We start from the raw sequence: 20,926 nt of genomic DNA on the forward strand, positions 1-20,926 counted from the left end.
GAGATACAGATCTGGGCAGTTGGTACAAGCGCCACTCAACTCTGCCCTCCTGGTGAGTTCACGGGCAGAATCAGTCACACTGGCCGTGGGGAACTGGCCCCTTTGGCGGAGGCCTCTCTGTAGAACCACTGTCTTTCTGGAGACACCTCCAGAACTTCACCCACCTTGACCTCTGTCCTCACCCCAATGCCTCCACTGCAGGCGGCATCCCCACCTCCAGGCCAGCCGGGCGGCACTCTGCCTGCTCTCCTTTCACCGGCTCCCCATAGACCAGTGGTTCTCAACCTTGGCTGCACATTAGAATCACCTGGGAATCTTTTTAAAATCCTGATTTCTGGGTCTCATCCTCCGGAAATTGTTTCTTTATTATGGGGTGGGGACACAACATTAGTAACAAAGAAACAGAATTTCCGGAGGATGAGGCCCAGAAATCAGGATTTTAAAAAGATTCCCAGGTGATTCCAATGTGCAGCCAAGGTTGAGAACCACTGCCACAGACCAACAGGGCAGCACTGAAGACCACACACCACGAGCGTTTCCAAAAAATACGGCTTTTTATTGTTCTGGATGTAAATGTAGTTTTCAAACTGCATTGTAGTGTTGAACACAGCTGGTGGAAACATGCTTCTCGACACGCGTGATAGGGCTGTGCTCTGGGTGACACGGGCCTGAGGGAGCCTCCGCTGCCCAGACTCCGAGGGGGTTTCTTTCCCAGACGGGGGAACTGTCCCCTAAAGGAGCCCTGACACCATCACCGAAGCTCCCAGCAGGAAAAAGCGACCCATTGCACAGGGAACGGAACCCGGACAATTAAAGAGCGTGGTGTCTGGGCCGTGAGAGGGCTCAGGTGTGGAGTGGCAGGTGCGTGGGGGAGGCTGTGCTCAGCTCCCATGCGAGCACACAGCTGGGCCGGGTCTCCCAGGGCCGGGCCCTTCCTACCTTCTAACTGCAGGATGGAAACTCTATGGAAACATATAAAACTTGAGTTTCTCCCAGCCCCGCACAAGCTCAGTTCTTGAGAGCAACATGTCTCTGTTCAGAAACGCAGAAGAGAATTCTTCGAATCAGCGACGCCCACGGTCGACTGTGGAACCAAAAGTTTGACTGGGAGGTAAAGGTGAATTTTGCTACATAATTGGAAAGGAATTTCACAAAAATAAAATTTCATTAAGTAAACACACTCTCATACACACACACACACACACACAGAGTCAAAGCCAACATTCAGTATAAAAAGTTCCCTTTTTTCTCCAAGGCTGATTTTCACAAGCCTGACAAGGAACAGCCCCCACATGTGAGCCGGGAGAGCCACGTCCTCAGAAGAAGAGAATCAGGCAGCTGACCCCTGTGGAGGGACTGGTGGGGGCGGGGGCGGTTCTAACGCTTCTCCCTGTTCCTGGAGCCCCTCCAACCACAAAGACCTGCTGAGTGGGCCACGACCAAGGCAGCTCCTGAATGGTACAAACATGTCGAGCTTCTAAGCTCTTCCATCCTCCAGCCTCGCCCTCCTCTCTCCTTCCCCATGTTCAGACGTGGGGAAAATCTTAATCTATGAGGCACCGAGCCCGAGGCGGCCACATCAGGGCTCTCCCAGTTCCATCCCAACCAGGTCCCACAGGGAACACTTTGCAAAGCTAAGTGTAGGGAGCGGGGGGGTGGTGGGGGGGCAGTTCACCTACTGCAAAGAGCTTAATGGGAAGCAGGGAATCTCCCGGGAAAGGCAACTCTCCCACCAGACAGAAGAGCAGCCCAGCTTACACCCAGTCAGTGGGACAAAGACCATGGAGGGACCAGGCGACCACCAGAGTGGAAGGGGCTGCTGAGAGTAGGGGGGGTGATGAGGCCATGCTCCAAGCCTGCCCATCGGAGCCAGTGAGGTAAAAGAACTGAACTGAGGAGGCAAGGGCAGGCAGCGTGGGGCCTGGCCCACAGCACCCACCCCCTGCACACTGAGCGAGTCTGCTGGCCACGGGGGGACAGACCCACAGTACAGCCCCGCTCCACTCTGATGAGCTCTTGTTCAGCCAGAAAGCAAACACTTGTGATCTTGAAAACAACGATCCTGCTGCCCCTGGATTCATTTGGTGGGAAGCTGGGCCTCTCAAGGAAGGAGGCCCAACCTGAGAGGAAGCTGGGGTGGAGCCAGCCAGAACTGCACATGGAGACAGGGGTGTGTGACCCCTTTTGGAGGTGGCTGTGCTAGGATCAGGCAATGAATGATGTCACCCACGACCACACCCCTTCACCTGGATAGGACAAAGGGGCTGGGCACCACGCTGGAGTCCCATGTCTTCTAAGAACCTAAGTTTATATTTCTATTGGCCACAGCAAAAACACCTTCAGGCCCGACCTCTGGAAAGGTGAAATGGGGTCATGTCACAAGGACAGGAAGTGGAGAAAGGTGGTTGCCCAAGGACCCATATGCGACCTCAATCCACAGCATGCTGGGGATTTCACTGCCCTGCCCCGGCCCCTCCTTCCATCAGCACTAATTTCTGACGTAGGAACTGCTTCCCTGGTGCTGTGAAAACGGCTGCAAAGCTGAGGGTCTGCCACAGCTCGGGGACCTGCTGAGGGGTGACAGCTGGTGTGTAAGCCGCCTGGGTCAGGAGGGACAGGCCTTTCGGCTTTCAGAAAGCCCCACAGCGGCCTCTGCTCTGTCCCTGCATCCCCACTCATTGTGAAAGAGGAAAGAGCAGCGCAAGGAGCTGATGGCACAGAAAGATTTCACAGAAATACTTGCAGAAATGTATGTACCAGACAGGATTTTTTTCCCCTTTTCAGATTGATTTTCTCATTCTCCAAAGTGTCAGCATTTTTAAGTCTCTTTTATGGGAGTTGGAGTGAAATAAGTGTAAACAAACCACAGCCCCGTGGTCAGCGTCTACTGGAGGCGTTGGCAGACTGCCTCAGTTTCCCCATGCCCTGGCCGGGACCCAAGGATAGAGGTTAAGAGGCCCTTGTGCTGGCCAGATTCATCAGGCAAGATTCAAGAACAAGAAAACCTGGAGGACTAGCAACAGTGTGTCTGCAGTAAGAGAAACAGCTTTGTGGCCCTACAGCCACGGTAATCGTGAGCACCAAGAGAAACGGATTTAAGGAAATACCTCAAACAAAAACATGCCACACAGACACACACCCTTCAAAGTCACACATAACCTAACAGCCTTAAACAGCTACCAAAACAGAATCTGATCATTAAGTCAGCAAAAGGGAGAGATGGAGAGAGGTAGGCCAATGAAGCAAGAGGCCCATTTTATATCTAAATTTGTTTTAAAAAAGGACTCCCAGCAAGGGGTGGGGAGAAAGCTACAGATTTAGGAGAGGTCTAGGCTGGGCCAAGCACTGCGGCCACCCACGTGGTTTATGAAGGCACAGACTGTGGAGGGGCCGAGCTCACGCCCCTCCATGAGCCCTAACAGCTGCGAACGTTTCGTGTTTTCCTTTTCCCCTTTGGCCCTAGGGGAGCCCTTACCACGGTGGTCTTCCCCTTTTGAAGGGGCTTCATGTTTACCTGGGGGTAACGATGGTTCTCTTACCACATCCTGTGGAAATGAGGAACCAGCCCAGCCTCATCTTGTGCTTGCCTCTCAGGAGAGGGATCCAGAGGCCTGTAAACACGTGTTCTGGGGAGGCCGAGGGGGTGAAGCATAGACCAGGGGGCAGGTGACAGGTTAGTGACCTGCAGCAGAGGTGCTGGTGCGGACGGCAACATGGGGAAGAACCCCCATCCAGCCTCAACACCCAAGGCTGAGGCAGGACTGACCGCCCTCTGAGCACCTTCTTCAGTCCTCCAGGAACCAGGGGGAGCCTCCTAATGGATCAGAACCTCAGGAGGTGCCGTGGTCCCCCTCACATGGCTCCTGGGCCCCCTCAAAGCCCACCCAGCTCTCCTGGCCTGCCCAGCACTGTCCAGCTCCATCTCTGGCGGGAGGAGAGCCAGCGGACCCCTCTGAACTTCACAACTGGACCATAAAAGCACATTCTTTCAACAAGAAGGTGTCTTTGGCCGGGCTAGGCTTCCTGGGTGTTAGAGCGCCCTTCACCCACAGCTACTCCTGCAGACACAGCGAGGACTGGCCCAGACCAGCCTCCTGCCATGCCTTCCTCTGGACCCTCCGCTGTAATCCCACATACCCAGAAACAACCGGTGCCCTAGGGACCCCCCACCGATCAACTCAGTGCAATTCTTTACTATCGGATCTGGGCGACGTCTGGACAGCTGAGGCTGGCCAGGAATTCCGCCTGTTGACATTCCATTTCTTCCTCAAAACAAGACAGGACAGCCTTTGGGTGTGGTGACCTCTTTGGTCCGAGAACCATTCCAGTTTGAGGCTCCCGGGTGAACAATGCGGACAAGATGACCAGGCTGGTGGAAGCACCCTGGAGCCTGGCTTTTTGAATGCTTCACCCGAAGGGCCACTGCTGGCGCGTCCGAGGCCGAGTGTGGAAGCCGGTGGAGGACAGGTTGGAAAGGCCACTCTGAGAGCCGACGCCTGGCGAAGCCTTGGACCAAGTCCACACCACCATTCCCATCAGCGATGCTGGGGGTGCTGCCCGCCACGGCAAGTGGAGCCAAATCGGAACAGGTCACAGGCCACCCAGGAGGGTCTCCGAGCTGGAGCAGCAGCTTTGCATTGTTTGTGCTTTCCTTTTTGTCCACGTGCATTCACACCCTCTGCTTTTGCACACGTGAGTCCGGGGTTTCCAGGCAGCTGGCCATGCGAAAGCCTGAGCAGCTGTCCAAGCCTGTCTACAGGTCAGAGTCTGGGGGAGGAAGGAAAATGTCTTCCTGCTGCCCCAGGGCGGGCCCGAGCAGCAGGGAATCATCCAGAGACGACCGCCAGGACGCAACAGACAGGGACTGGGCAGGGACCTGTTTGTTTTCTAATTCCAGGAGCAGGTGCTGCCTCCTCGGGCCCACCTACTTCCGTGGGCCTGGCAGACCAGCAGGACAGCAGTGAACCCTGGTGTTTCCCTGTCTGGGCTGCCCTGAGGGCAGCGGAGGTTGTAACTGAGGTCGCTGAGTGAGAGTTGACAGCAAGGAGCTCCCAAGGATGGACTATTGCTGTTGGCAGGACCCGAACCTGCTTCAGACCTGAGCGTGGCATTCGAGCGGCCCAGGGGGCTGGCAGAGTTGGAGGGAGGCCCTGAGGCTCTGCGTCAGGAGAGGTGTGGGATGTAGCCTCCTCTCCACAGGCAGGGAAGGGTCTTCTGGCATCTTGTGCGGCACGTGCCGGCTAAGCACTAAGACTCCCCCGACCTCTTGCCACGTCTGGTGACAGCCTCCGCGGCCTGCTCTGGCAGCTGGGACGGGTCTGTCAGAATGGAGGTGGTGGTGCTCAGATGCCGGAGGGTGCTCAGCACCACTGGAAGACAGGAGGGGGAGTTAGCCCGAACACACGGTGCAGGCGGCAGCTTTGAGTCCCACCACGGACAGTAGCACACGTGGCCTTACGCGTACAACCATCGTGTGACTCTCATGCTTGCCAGAGCAGGAGAGGGACACCAGGACAGCCCCTCTGCCTTTAAGGCAGCTCTCCGAATCCTATCCGTAGCCTGCAGATAGGTGGAGAGGCCTAAGCTCTTCCGGCTTGTGCACCGGTGTCACTACCACTTCTCTATAACCTTAACGTATAGACACAGCTTTGTTAGTTATAAGAATTAAACAAGGAAACACCTGAAAGGGCCCGGCCAATAGGAAGAGCTCAATAAACATAAGCTGGATCTGACTGAACTGACCAACTGAAGCCACAGAAAGGCGCTGGGTAGGACTGCTTCCTGCCCTGCCATTGGCATGACTGGCTCAGGGCTATGCACAGCACCATCCTCATGCCCCGGGCCCTGTCTGCATGGTTGCTTACAGCGGGACCTGGGTTTTCTGCAGCCTCAAGGGTCCTCGTCTTGCCGGCACTAATGGAGGTAGCAGCCTCCAACCCCACCGCCCCTGTGCAGCACCTCACTCACTTGGCCTGAGGATGGGCAAGGAGCAGCGCTGGTCCAGCCAGGACAGTGCCGTCCGGTGCAGTTCTTCCAGGCTGCTGGTGGACACCATCCCCTTGAAGGACTCGAACAGCGGCTTGATGATAATACTGAACTGCAGGGGACGTGGGTTAAAGAAAAGGTAAGCGAGGAGGAGGGCCTGTTCCCTTGGGACAGGCAAGTAATTGTGTACAGATAGTTGAGCAAACAGAGATCTGGATGAGGTAAGTGTGCCCTTCCATTTGCCTAAGATGCTTCTATTGAACTGTAACTGACCCCCATCGCTTCCCGGCCTTTTGGCTAAGATCAAGTGTAACTATAACTGATCCCTGAGCAGGCTGGAGGCAGGGACAGAAGCGTTTTTTTGGTCTGGAATGGATCCTGGTGCAATGACGTGAACACAACATATTATACGTATACAGATGCTCCTTGCCTAATGACAGGGTTACATCTTGATAAATCCCTAAGTAAAAAATGCATTTATTACACCTAACTTACGGAACATCATACCTTAGCCTAACCTACCTTACACATGCTCAGAACACTCACATTAGCCTACAGTTGGGCAAACTCATCTCACAGTGATTTTCAACTTTTTTCCTCTCATGGCACACACAAACTAATTAAATTCTGCGGCACACCAAAAATTTAGATGCAAATATATTTTTTGCCTATATGACAAAAAAGTGGGATAGAATTCTGGTTATTTGTGTTGGCTGTTGTCATTTTTTAAATCTGACAATCTAAGGGAAAAGAGATCAGTGCCCCTGACGAAATAGTCAGGTATTGCATGTTTTAAAAATTCTTGCAGCGCCCAGTCTGGTTTGGATCAGTGGATAGAGTGTTGGCCTATGGACTGAAGGGTCCCGGGTTCGATTCCAGTCAAGGGCATATACCTCGGTTGCAGACTCCTCCCTGGCCCAGGCCCTGGTGGGGTCTCATGCAGGAGGCAACCAATTGATGTGTTTCTCTCACATCGATATTTCTCTCTGTCTTTCCCTCTCTCTTCCACTCTCTTTAAAAATCAGTGGAAAAATATCCTCGAGTGAGGATTAAAAAAAAAAATTCTTGTGGCACACCAGTTGAAAATCCCTGATCTAACACAAAGCCCATTTTATAACAAAGTATTGACTATCTCACGCAATTTACTATTCGTATCACTTTGGCACCATCCTAAAGTTGAAAATCCCATCTAACCATTGTAAGTCCAGACCCATCTGTCACACCCAAGGTTGAGGCAGTGGCCAACCCAGAGGCAGAGTAGTGGCTGGGTGGGCAGTGAGAAGGCAGGAGCCATCCCCTGAAAGGGCCATCTGGAAGGCCAGCTAAAGGAGGCCTTGGCCACAGAGACAGGGCCCAGCACACAGGTGTAAGTGCCTCATGACAGCATTCAAGGCCTGGGGTACATACTCAGGGAGCAACCTGGAAGGAACTGGTTTCAAATCCAGGCTCTGCCGCTTGGTTTTGTGAGCCTGGTCTCTCATCTGACACCTGGTACGTACTCCCGACTCCCCCAGGAGAAGCTGCTGCCTGGATATGTTAGGCTAGAGGCCACTTCCTTCTGCAAGTGGCTCTTGTCTTTATTCCTCAAGAACTCAGAGAGCAATGCTGGCCTGTTCTGCCTCCCCGGGAAGCCCCGACCCCGAACAGTGACCAACGATAGCCCTACTCCATGTCTTGGGCCTGGCCCCCGCTCTCCCAAGGAGAAAACTGAACTTGTTGTTTCACAAACTGAATGACAGCCATTATATGAGAACCTTTCTAAAGGACTAGAGTGTGGATGTCTGCGGTTTTGGTGCCCTGGTTTGGGGTGGGGTGGTCAAAAGAAACCCAAGGATACAATCCAGAACTTCCAATTCTGCAGGGTCCGGCTCTTCACATACTCATCAAACATGTCTGTCATGTGATCAAACTGGCGCCGGGTGACGGGGACTCCTGTGGCAGGGAGCAGCTGCTGGCAGGAGCTGCAATGACAGGAAGAGTCAGAGGAAGCTTGGAGCAGCTGGTGACAATTACGGACCCCAGGGGCACCGAATGGGCAGGAGGATCCTGCCTGTGTGGCGCACATGTGAGGACTGGGCACTGCCTGAGCCTCCAGGCCCCCGCCTCACATGTTGGTGGCCCTCACATGATGGTGGCGTTGAGCTCCTCGATCTCGTCCCGCAGTCGCCGCGCCTCCTCCTGCATCTGGCTGCGCTCCTGCTGCAGCTTGGTGATGTACTCCACTGTCTTCTGCAGCGTGATGGCATGGCTGGTCTGCAGGCGGGTGTGGGGTCAGAGCAGCGCCCACGCCCCAGGACCAAGCTCCCCACCCAACGCCCCCAGGCAGCTCACCAGCTTGGAGTTGTTAGAGATCAAACTGTTCAGGGTGTCAAAGCCCATCTTGATGTTGAAGCGCCTCTTTTGCTCGGCTGAAATGTGCTTCATCTGCCGGTTCTGTTGGGGAACCGACCCATCACTGTGATATGGGGTGCACTGCAGGCCACCGCCGCTTGTCCCTCCACCCCGCCTTCTCAACCTGTTGCTGACTGCTGGGGGCAGACTGGACCCTGTGGCCGGGCTAGAGAGCTAAGTGGAAGGAGCGGTGACAGGAAGCTGAAAGGCTCCAGCAGGAGCCAGGAGGGGACAGCATGGGACTCTAGAAAACCACCCCTGAAGCATGGTGTGTGGCAAGGACCTCAAAGTCCTGGCAAGGCACAAACACGGCCGGTCAGGCACTTCCCAGCCACCTGCAAAGCTCTCCTGTCCCTACAGCTGCCACTTCCTGCCACATTACAGGATTCAATGTTGCTCCCATAGGCCAGTCAGTGGGTGGGGGGTGGATAAAGAGGGCTGAATATCAAAATTAAAGGTGCTGACACCCACACTTCCGAGGCCACCTCAGCCTGGGGAGCACCAGCTGAGCCATGGTTCTCCTTTCCAGTGTGCCCTCCTAAGGGCGTGGCAGTCCCAAAGGCCCTTGCCTCCCCACCCTTCCTAGGGAACAGAGACCCAAAAGAGATATATGGTACCTTTAACACAACCACATTTTTGGAATCTGCAGAGTATTTCCCTGAGCAGTTGTTCTGGGGAGACTGAGGACTGGGGCTGTGTTCTGAAGCACACGGAGAGGCCTGCCCGGAGTTTGGGCCATCCCGACCTGAGAAGAACAGAGACCCTGCTTAGGGACAGGGCCGAAGAAGGGGCTCGGCAAGGCTGTGCCTGCTGCAGTCCTCACACAGGAAGGGAACCCCAGCAAGTCCCAAGACTCAGAAACCCATCTTGAGCCTCCCATAGTGGCCCCCAGGCAAAAACCAAAGAAGCGTGCTGCAGCATGCCTGCAGCTTTCCTGCTCCTGTGCGTTATCCTGCCTGCATGGCTCACTCTCCCAGCCAGGCCATCAGCAGGCTTATGAGACCTCGCTGCTCGGCCTGTGAGCCCAGGCTCAACCCTAGGGCACCCATGGGGGCCTCCCCAATCCAGGAGTGGGCCAGCTCATTTCACTCACAAGTCCCAACTGTCCCAACCACAGTGACCACTCACCAGAACCCACGACAGCACCCTGGGGACTGCCCCCGTGCAGTGGGGCCTGCTCGCCCTTCACTAGGGAGTCTTGCACTGAGCTTGCAGAGAAGAGCCGGGAGATGGGGCCGGGCTGGCTGCTTGTGACATGGCCCAGGTCTGTCACCAGGATGCTGCTGTGGAACTCTGTGACTCCAGGAGCCTGGGGTGACACACGAGAGAGGGGTCACTCCTGACTACCATTATGTTGGGTGAGGGTCGCCCAAGAGCAGGCCATGCTGCGGGTTTAAGGATGCTGAGGTCTGTCCAGGGCCCTCACCCTGGTGATGGGAGCAGGCGTGATGACCACATTGGACTGGGACACGGTTGAAGCCAACATCCCTTCTCTCTTCAGAGGGCCTGTCATGATCACTGCTTGTGGCCGTCCTGAGAAGGCAGCTGCCAGAACAAGAAGGTGAGGGGGAGGCCCCAAGCCATGGAGACCTGTTCTCAACGCTGGTGCTAACCCCGGGCCTGGCCAAGCCACAGTGGGGTCCCCCAGGAGAAAGATGGGACTTTTTGGCTGCCACTGAGACATAGCATTCCTCACCGCAGGGCACAGAAAGACAAAGCCACAAGGCCCCTGACATGTTTTTGTAATTTCCCTTTGAAGGGGACAGATTACAGACCCAAGAAAGAGATGACCAGGACCACGTGTTTTCCAACTGGATTGAGACTAACTTTAAAGGAACAACACAGAACACAAAACAGACTAGAGCAATCACATGCAGTATTTCATAACGTTTTTTCACATCGTAATGTGTGTGTGTGTGTGTGTGTGTGTGTGTGTGTGTGTGTGTCTGTGTGTCATGAAAATATAAGCCTTGGGGCTGGGGGAATATCCCGGGGGGTGGGGGGAGTCACACTCCAGCTTCCCTCCCCACTCACCTTGAGCAATGCAAGCATTCTTCAATACCAAGGACACGCGCTCTGGTTTGGAGCAGGCACTATTTTGGGGGGCTGCTTGGGCCTCCCTCCAGCCAAGGTACAGGTTTGGGATGCACAAAAGATAAACGGGGTGCAGAGGCCCAACAGCTGGCTGCTGGGTGGCTGGAGACAGTGCCAGGCCACAGGTGGATGCTGAGGGGGTGGGGTGGCGAGTGGTGATGATAAGGCCCTGGCTCTGGCTGAAGGTGGTGGCAGAGGCATCATGTGTGAGAGTGGTGGAAGCCGTGTGGGTAATGACAGCGGGGGACTTGTTGGCTCCAGAAAACTTCTGTGGCTGCAGGAAGGTGGGTGGGGTTGGGGGGTTCAGGGGGGTGGCAGGAGGGACTAGTGGCACAGCAGGGGGAGCCGGCACTGGGGTGGGGCTGGGCGAGAGCACAGGCATGGTGAACACGGGGAGGAAAGGCTGTGGGACACTCAGTGGGGGCGCTGAGGGACCAAAGTCTGCGGGCTGGATAAAGGGATCCTCGGGCTGGGAAGTGCGTTCACAGCCCGGCCTATCTGTGGAGTCCAGGGCAGTGGCTGCGGGAGATGCGATGAGACTGTCAGGGAGGCTCACGGTGGGGAGAGAGGTGGTGGGCAGGATGCTCTCCTGAGAAGAGAAAGAAGCGAGGAAAAAATACTGGGATCACACAACTCGCCATCACTTTCTGGTGCTGCACTCCACAAAGTATAGCAATGTCTGCCGGGCACCTGAGATGAACCCCTGGACAGAGGGACAAAGGCACTTCTCCCATCCCGTTAGCATTGATCTGGGGGATGGATCTGTGTCTCCCAGATGTCGACAGGGGTCCTGTTTCCATTAGAAACGAAATGATAACACGGGGCTCAGACAAAGTGACTGTCTGCACACAGCTGGCTCTCGGCCTGGGAATATCTTGTTTCTAAAGTCCAGCAGGGGTCCCCAAAAGTCCCTGCCATCTTCTGTTACAGAGCAGAGGCAGCCTGGATCCCAGCTGCTCATGGGGTTCCCTCAGGACAGTTTCGTGTATCAACTTCCAGAGAGGTCACCTCTTCCTAAAAGGGAAACGCTATAGGAATCAACTGCTCAGATCTCAATCTCTACAGAGGAAATTCTTCCCAGAGCCAGATGGAAGAAGATGGGCCAGGTCACTGGTGTCTAACTGGACACAGGCACCAGCCTGAGAGCCCCTTCAGTGCAAAAGGCCCGGCCTCACTCGATAACCAATCTCTGTTGATTGCTGAGTAAAAACTAAAAGAAATACACAGAACTTCTTTTCATTAGTGATCCATGTTTTTGCTTTCGTGCTTACTTTGTCTTAAATGGTCGGAACAGAGCTCACTGCACACAGGTTACCTGGAGCCTTAGGTAGGAGCATATGTTTATGGAGTCAGTCTTCCAGCGTGTGAATCTCCAGGATGCTTTTAAAGGGGGATAGCATAATTTCTTGTGATCTAACAGCCCTTAGCACTTTGCTCATGACTATGTGGTCATGTCATTAGCCTAGCCATGACTGCAGAGGTTTTATGACCAGCCCTGTGCCCTTCCCCCAGCTCCCTCTACCTGAGCAGGTGGGCTGTTGGGATCTGGTGCAGATGTTGAGGCAGGTGCAGACAGCATGGAGCCAAAAATGGAGCGGCTGGAAGAGAAGATTTCTGAAAGACAACATCGGGGCTTTTGAGCTCCGTGTGTCTGTCACTTCCTTGAATTAAAATGCAAACAAATCAGGCACTGAACCCCACCTTACCCAGAGGCATGCCATGGCCAGAGGGCATTTCCCCTGAGGTAACTCTGCAAAAACAGGTCCTCTGATTGGAACCACACCTGAGGGCAACTAGTGTGAGCTCTGAAATACTCCCAGGCCTGGAGTTTCACCAGCTCTTACAATGGTGGGAGCTCAAGCACCAGCTTTAACTGCAGGAAACTGTGGGGAGGTGGCCGTGTCGCTGGCGCCCTCTGCTGCCTAGAGGGAAAACTGCTCACAGTCATGGCCAAACCAGAGGCTCTTGAGACTGAGAATGAGATGACCATTCCCACGACAGCAATGCCCCAGAGAAACGTGCAGACTTTGCAGCTACAACCAAAAAAGACTGTAGTGCTGGGGAAACTCTAAATCCTCCCTGCTCCCTTTCCCACTCTAACAGTTCCCTCTATGAAAGGGAAGCACCAGTCTGCTTTGTCCTGGGCGAAGGAGATGCAGGTGGCCATGCCCTCTCTGCTCATGTCCTCACCTTGGAAAGGTTCAAAAGTGTCCATGAAGTCCAGATTGGGCTGCAAAGGAATCAGCCCCGGCTGAATCATGTCTGCATTTCCCAGATGTGCTGAAAGGATCAGAGAGGAGACAGAGCAATCACTTTGCCTTCTCAAAGTTGTAGGAATATATGAAAGGCCTGGAATGGATCTCCCTGGTCCTGCTCAAATTCTAGATTCTTCCAAGAAGAAATGTAGGCAACTGGCTGGGATTTCTACTTTCTTGTGGGTTCATGGCCATTCTCTACCCTCAGAATGCAGAAAAGAATGTGAGATTTTTGCAAGAAAGGTAAATTGAGTATCAGGAACAGACACTCCCAGAAATCGTGAATAGTTCTGCAGAGATCCCCCACGCCCATTCCAATTCTCATTCTGTGGGCTCTTCCCTGACGGGTGAGCTGGACAACTGAATGCAGCCAGATGAGAGGTCATGCCCAGGAGTGTTTCCCATCTTCTTCAGAATGAGTCACAGGCCCTGTCACTTGGACTAGGCACACATCCTTTGCTAAGGGGACAGAATTAGAAATGTGAAACTGATTCAGATCAAACCCCCGCTGTTTCTCACAGAGATACCATGGGCCTGACAGCTCCAGGTAGACTCAACTTGCAGTCCCCACCCACTCAATGCATGTGGCCGTCAGATGTCAATGAGGTTGGTCAATCTTCCATCTTACCGCCTGCTCCAAACAAGTGACCTGCAGTTGCTCAGAGATGGCCCTGAGGTGAAGCCTGCCCCAGGGAGGCCTGACAGAGAAGGAAACCAGCCAGGCACTCAAAGCCAGGGATCTGGGGGTGGGTTACCTATTTCCCGTGGGTTGGGCCAGGCCACCGGTGGGTGTGAGGAGAGTGTGGAGAAAAGTGTGTCGCTGAATTCTGACATGAGCATGTCTGTGTCCAGCAGTGGGTCCTCCTCCATTGGGACTGGGGTCTTCCATCCATCCCGATGTTTGTGCCAATAAAGCATGTCATCTTCCTACCGCCAATAGAGGGGATGGAGAAGTTGAACAGACGGTGGTGGACTCAGAGCTCCCAACCATGCTGTGCTGGGGACATATGCCCCCCTATTCTACAGAGTGGCAGGGGCTGCTGCACAGAACGTGAGTGGGTGCAGAACTGAGGGGAGAAACCCCTGCAGCCCACCCAGCAGAGAACTGATCCCTTTCCTCAGCCCTTCAATCTTTCATGTGAGAAGGCAGTGGCCCCTCCTTTAGCCTCAGGGAGAGTCCGTGTCCCCAACCTCCTCTGATGTGGGGCTCACTTGTCAAGCCATCAAAGTTATTTCTGGTTCTTGTCAAAAGGGGGTTCCCTATGAGAGTCCTCACATCCCCAAGCTCCCTCACCTGGGCCAGGCTGGAGAGGTCCTCATCCTTGTGCTGCTGTAACTATGGAGAAAAGGAGACGAGCTGGTCACCCAGGGCCCCGGGAAGAGATGAGGCCCTCAGCCTCTCCTCCCTAAAAGAGCGTGGACTCCGGAAACATCTAGGATCCTCTCTCTGGGAGGCAGGTGGGGAGAGAGTCCTGCTCCCTGCCACCCCCAGGCCATGCCCGGCAGAGGAGATTCCTGACCAGTGTTTGTGAATCAAAAAGCCTGTTCACAGATGGAGAAGCTGACAGCAAAGATCACGACCACAGCAGGCCCATCACTTGGAAACCCAGATGCTCGTTCCAAGGGCAGCTATGAAGCTGCAGCCTCAGGGCCAGTGTTTGAGCGCAGGACTCACCCTTTCCTTCCTCTGGGGCCACTTCCCCAACATGCTCTTTTTGGAGCCCAAGCCAGTTACCCTTTTCTTGAAGTAGGTTCTCCACTTGTGATATTCCCGGATCACGATCTCAATGCGGCTTTTCCAGTACTTCCCTTCTGTGGTGATGGCCTGTGAGAGAGAGGCAGGTCAGCAGGGAAGGAGGGCGCCGTGGGACATCAGCAGAAGTCACCCAGGAACAGACCCATGTCTGACGCCGGTTGGAAGTCAGCCTGGGCAATCCAGCTCGCAGCCCGCCATGGTCCTAGGCTTCATTCACAAAGTGTGTCCCTCTCTTCTGGGCTACAAGTGTCCTCTAACTGAAGATGCAATAGCCAAGGGGGGCTTCGGCAGCACGGGTCCTGAGGGTCTGGACTGGATGGGGTCAGACAGAATGCTCCATCCAGGTGCTGAGGAGCCCTACAGAGACCCAGGGGTAACACCCAAATGCACGTTTCCAGGAGCCACTACTACATTTCCAAAGAGTCAGAACAAACAGTCAATTACAGAAGTTTCAGGTGGAAAGTGATTGACTTCCAAGAGTATCTCATTCAACTGAACCATTACTTGGGGGTGCGTCCTTTCACATCCTTGAAATGTCCGGTGACAAGGAATTCACGACTGCCTCAGAGAGCCCACTCACTGTCAGATCCCTATCATACCGAAGTCCCACATAATCTCACCCAAAAATACTTCCGTGTGCCCGGTTGGTGTTACTAAGTGGTTATAGCATTTGGTTCACAGGTTTGATTCCCGATCAAAGGCATGTACCTGAGTTGCAGGTTCGATCCCTAGACCCGGTTAGGGTGCATGCGGGAGGCAGCCAATTGATGTGTCTCTCTCACATCGATGTTTCTCTCTCTGTCTCTCCCCTCTCCCTTCCACTCTCTAAAAATATCCTCAGGTGAAGATTAAAAAAAAAAAGATATCTGCCTTATAAGGAGCCCAAATCCCTCCCTGTTGACTACGAGAAACACTGCAGTCACAGGAAGTAGAGGGTAATTCCCCAATGGAGAGTCCTCCAGTCCCTGGTCAGCCCACTCTGAGAAGGGGGAGCCACCTGCTCCCCACATCCCCATGGCTTCTCAAGGTCACAAGAGCTGACAGGACAGTGCGGCCCCAGCATGCTGCCCTGTGGTCTCCCACTGAGGAACCCAACCCTGGCTCCCAGCCCTCATGGGTCGTCTCCTCCTGAGTGAGGGCAAGTTCCTTCCCGGCCACCCATGATCACCGCCATTTACCTCTGGCCGGCGATGCTCATCCACTTCCACAGAGCCGTCTAGTGGCGTGACGAAGTGGCATACGGGATTTTTGCGCTTCTCCAAATCTGGGTGGAGAGGGGGTAACACATCATCACTTCGACCAAGACCCCTGAAGGAGCCTTGCCCCTTGGTACATACCCCTCCCCTCGGGTGGGACCCTCTCAGGTGTGTTCTTTCATTCTCTTTCCCTTGGGAAACAAGATTTCAGACTAACAAAGGGATCCAGGTTAAAGAGAAAGAATGTGTCGATATGGCGTGGGTAAGAAAGGGAAACGCCAGCCTAACACCAGGGTGGCCCAGGCACGGCAATCTCCTGCAGAGGTCAGCCAGGCCAGCTGGAGACAGAACAAGGCCGGACCTGCATTTCCTTAGACCTGCTGAAAGTGGGAACTGTTCCCTGATGCTTCAAATGTCACCTGTCGGCTACACCCTTTCTGATTCCCCTGAAAAGAACAACCCCCTCCCTCCACCTCTGCCTTTTCGACATTGGGCACTTGTGTCTATCGTAACAGTGGGCAACTGTGTTGTAAGCAACCAGCTAACACATCTGTCTCCTGCAGACACGGGCACCTTCACAACACAGACCACTTGGTTGGCCCCCTGTGCCTGATGGCTGAGAAGTGTCCAGTTCACTAGGATTTGGCTTGGTTTTCCTGTCTCTGCAGAATGCCCAAAAGAGGCTTCTCTTTGAGGCACAATTTCCAAGGGTGGGCTCTGGAGCCCAAGGTGCACAGACCTCCAGGTGGAAGAACCTGGAGGGCCATCCCCACAGGCCTGGGGGCCCCTGCTCACTTGGCACTCACACTGCATGTACCACGCCCGCCAGATGGCGTTATTGAGCCGGATCTTGTCTCTCCACTGGAGCTTCAGGCCCTTGAAATTCTTCCACTTTGGAGACACCAACTTCCCACTGAAACGCAAGAAAGAGGGAAACTCATTGGTTCCTCTGAAAATGAAGTGACATCAGAAAGTGCCACCTGATCATTCCAGGCCCCCAAATTCTGGATTAATCCATTACAAGTCACAGGTGAGATTGACAGAATATATAAGTCCCTCTGGGATTTCTCCCAAGTGACATGGAGTAGAGGTGTTGGGGATGATGGGTTGTTAACTGTTGAAGCAGGCTGAGGGAAAGGTTCATTATTATATTCTGTCCACTTTTTGCATATCTTTAAAATTTTCCATAATTAAAAGTTAAAAAGAAATCTGTTGAGTTCGCAATATATATAAGTATCAAGTCACATTATACACCTTAAACTTACACAACGTTACCCATCAATTATACCTCAATGAAGCTGAAAAAAAGAAATCTGTTGACCACTGAATGAAAGCCAAGCTCCTTTAAGCTGGTCTCGGCCCACCTCCCCACAAGGTACTTACAACAGGCCTTTGAACCTGTGGGGCTCTCTCCTGCCTCCAGGCCTCTGCACACAAGGTCCTCACTCCTCACAGAGCTCCCTGTGCCCCTGCCCACCTGCTCATCCTTCAAAACACTGCTCAATCATCATCTCCTCCAAGCAGGCACTGAGATCTCCCAGAGCACAGCTCACACCTCAAAGAGCATTCACCCATAGTCTGTAGAACAATGTCTGTGCCCACATCTCCCTCCGATAGACAGACTGCAGCTTCTAAAGGGAGGGACCTTTAGGCATCACTTACCCTAAGCACCTAGCACAAAACTCGGCACATAGCAGGGGCTCAGGTAGTAATTCTTCATTAATGAGTTAAAGCGCTTGCAAAGCAAACTAAGAACAGGCAAGGAACGTTCTCTGGAGGCACAGCCTCCTCGGGCAGCTTAGTTTTCCAAGGGCTCTGCCAGGCGCCTCCTCTGAGCAGCTGGCACAGGGCTCCTTTTTCAGAAGGCTTGAGCTAGCAAGGGGCTATTTTTGGTTCATACCAAACGGGGTTCTCTGGGTCCTCCTGACTGCAGGTCACAGCCCTTTCCCTTTTCCAGACCCACTCAGAAAGCTCAAGTGACAGAGACAGGCCAATAGCTCAACAGCTGAGGTCTTCAAAGACAGTACCCACGCAATAAACCTGAGCTGAACCTGAAACCTGGGTTACAAAGCAAAAGGCTGTGCACCTGGCAAAACCTCATGGCTCCCTTTACCCACCCAGCACCGGGCCAGGCTGAGAATCACAGAATCACATCAACCAGAAGGCTGTGACCCCCAGAATGTCACAGCACATTCTCTTAGAATCAGAGGGACAGACAGCAGCAACCTCAGCTCAAAGAATTAGGGCCTTCAAACAAACCAGTTACACACCTTCTTCCTCCCCTTCATCCTCATCCAATGGCACTCTGAACCCATGCCCCCACTGCTCAGCTTTCACCCAAGTTCAACAGCCAGAGACTCTACTGCACAACTGCATCCTAACTGAACTTTTACGGTCACTTAACTCTTCTGGCACCCATTTCCTGGGTAAGATCATAACAATACTATCACCTCCAGAGTGTTTTAATAAGGATTAAATGTGTGTACACACACACACAATGGGTGAACCCTAAACAAAATATTATAAGATATTAATAACCACCTCAGTGATTTAGAGTTACGTTATTACTGAAAGGCCTGATTTTTAACACCTCCTGACTTGAAAAGGCCTCTCTTTTGTGCCACTATTGTCATGTGACTCTTCCTCTTCTACAGGAGGAAAAGGTGACACCCACACGCCCACTCTCCATACCCATAAACAAAGACCTGGGCAAAGGTTTACCCTGAATTCCATGTGGCTGTAGAACCACTTGCTTCTCGTTTCCTCATCTGACAAGTCTACTCTGTGCTGTGCGTGAGCTAAGAATGAGGAAAGGGATGGATGAGGCAGATGAAGTGCCCTGAGGCACAAGTCCTGCCTATGTGCTGAGTGTTGTGAAGAAGAGCAGAGGACTCTGGGAGCATACAGTCGGCATAACTGACCAGTCTGCCAATCAGGAGAGGCTTTCTGGAGGAGGTGACATCTAAGCCAAGGCCTAGAGGATAAGAAACCTTTAAATAAAGCAAGGAGAGGGGGAGAGGCCATTCCTGCTGCCTGGCTGGCCATGGCCCTGAGGTGAGCAAGAACACACCTGGCCAATGCAGCGAACACCCAGCATGGCCGGAGCCTGGAGGGGTGGGGAGTGGGGGTGGGTACGGCGCTAGCAGACAGACCCGACTGGAGAGCAGAGTATATCCCACAGTGCATTAGGTCCCACAGTGGGCAAAACCAACCCGCTTCCCCCACCTCCGCAAGATCTGTCAGCAACCTGATGCCTAACCAGGCAGGGGGTTCCAGAAATAAAAACAACAGAAAACTGTCCCTATTTCTTTATTTCCTTAAGGGGAAAAAATATCCAAAACTTTTCTATAACTGTTAGTTTCTTCACATTAAAGCCCAGGATAGAAGGCCAGTTTCTATGTTGCTGGATCCTGACCCAGCATTTGCCAACTGCAGCGATGGCGCAGAAGACACCAGCAGGAGAAGGGCGATAATGGAAAGTGAGGGCTCCCGGGAAGAGAACCAGCTTTGGTGCCCTGCAGTGTTTGGTGAAGAACTAACCACTGGGCTTAACAACAAACCCAACCTTATCGCTGCTCTGTTACTGAAGACAAAGCAGGGCAACCTGAGCATAACAGCATCTTCTCAGAGAAGTGAGGTTACCTGGCCGGCTTCAATTACTTACAGTGAAGGGGGTGGGGAGATACAGAGAGATCAAACCCTATAAGCTGGAAACCAAACCTGACAGGGCGTAGTCTGGGGGTTCTCATCTTCTTCCTCCTCCCTTGCTGAAATGTTTGACTTTTCCTTGATATTTATGTCAAATTTGGTCAAACTTCAGCAGGAGTATGTCAGATTTCAGAGCACAAACTGCTATTACCCCCCCCCCCCAATTTCTGTAATATCTCAATAGCCAACAGGTGGCGCTCAACCAACACAAAGAAGAGTCTGAGTCCAAACCAAAACCAAAACCCCATCCACAGAAATAGAGGGTTAGGGTGAAAGGAGAGGTCCTGGATGTTTTCATGGTTACTGACCACCCCTCCTCCACAGCAATTTCAAGACAAGAGCTGAAGAAGCGATACACGCAGCTCTATGGTTGCAAGGATTCCACAGGCAAACTGTTAGGAAAACGGGGGCTACATTTCTGTAAGCTTCTTTAGTGACTGGCTTCTCAGAGCCTTTTGTGTGCTGATGTCACTGTCCATCTGAAAGGTGGGATAGAGGAGACAGTCCCTATGCCGATAGCCACAGACCAAACCTGGACGGTGACCCTTGTTACAGGGCTACCCGGAGCCCAGTTTCCCATGCAACGGGCCAGGAAAGGCTGGCTGGCTGCTCTAAAAAGTCCTGAGACCTGCAGAGCTTGGCAGAGCTCCCTAGGGCAGTACCCCAGAAAGCACCTATTGGGGGGCTTCTGCTCCCCAGGCCCTGCCCCAGCTTAATTGGTCTTCCAGACATGGATACTTCTTAGTCTAACTCAGGATTATGCCCTTTTCCTTCATTAAAGTGTAACCAGAAACACAGAACGAAAATTTCTGAGACCACTGGCTCTCCCCAGACAGATGAAAGACCTCTGGCCTTAGCTTCCCAAACCTGCCCCTCCCATGTGCCTGTGTAGGTCCTGGGGCTTCCCCCCAGAACAATGAGCCTGGATTCACGCCCTCCCACTCAGACCATGGGAAGGTCCAGGCCTATGTCTGACTCATCCCAGCACAATGTCTGGCACCTGGGAGGTGCTTTTCAATATGGAGTTACTAAGTGAATGCTAAACTTTTCCATAAAGCAAACTCATACTCACCCTGCCATGCCACCCTTCCTAGAAGGCAGATTCATGACATGAAACAAGGAAGTTCACAGTACAACAAAGGTCCCTCTGAAAACTGTTGGTTAGAACTAGCAGACTGAATTCTTCAGAGGTCTGGCAAGAGACTGCTCTGGAATAGAAATTGAAGGGCAAGTCTTGCACAGACTGGAGCTGGAATTAAGAACAGGGGAGGGTGGGGCTGGGGCGGGGACTTGGGATGCGGTAGGTCCCAGGTAGAATTAGGTCCTACTCAGGATAGGTCCCAAAAGGGTGGTAGAGGCCACTTATTTGACCATACTTGCTTGTTATGGGACAATGGGACAACATGTCTTTGCCATTCCTGATGCTTCCTAGATGCCCAGTAGCAAAACATCCCTAGCGCTGCCTCCCCTCACTCTCTCCCAGCTAGGTAGAGTAGGCAGGTCACCAATGAGTATAAGCGGAGCTGGTGGGGGTGGTCCGG

General features: G+C 53.2%; 1 protein-coding gene across 1 annotated transcript; it reads right to left on the bottom strand.

The window, feature by feature from the left end:
- Window positions 1-535: 535 nt before the first annotated feature.
- On the bottom strand, window positions 536-20,480 carry MLXIP (MLX interacting protein). Its single transcript, XM_014446186.2, is given in 20 exon segments — window positions 536-5,369; window positions 5,968-6,097; window positions 7,823-7,946; window positions 8,111-8,238; window positions 8,317-8,418; window positions 8,994-9,121; window positions 9,505-9,685; window positions 9,803-9,921; window positions 10,411-10,458; window positions 10,461-10,508; window positions 10,511-10,546; window positions 10,549-11,059; window positions 11,993-12,084; window positions 12,661-12,750; window positions 13,481-13,652; window positions 14,020-14,061; window positions 14,461-14,550; window positions 15,660-15,745; window positions 16,484-16,590; window positions 20,458-20,480. Coding segments are annotated over 20 exon segments (2,364 nt in total). The 5' UTR covers window positions 20,466-20,480; the 3' UTR covers window positions 536-5,247.
- Between the last annotated feature and the right edge of the window lie 446 nt (window positions 20,481-20,926).

This window comes from Myotis lucifugus, unplaced genomic scaffold (assembly GCF_000147115.1).
Source record: "Myotis lucifugus unplaced genomic scaffold, Myoluc2.0 scaffold_511, whole genome shotgun sequence".
In the NCBI taxonomy this organism is placed as follows: Eukaryota; Metazoa; Chordata; class Mammalia; order Chiroptera; family Vespertilionidae; genus Myotis; species Myotis lucifugus.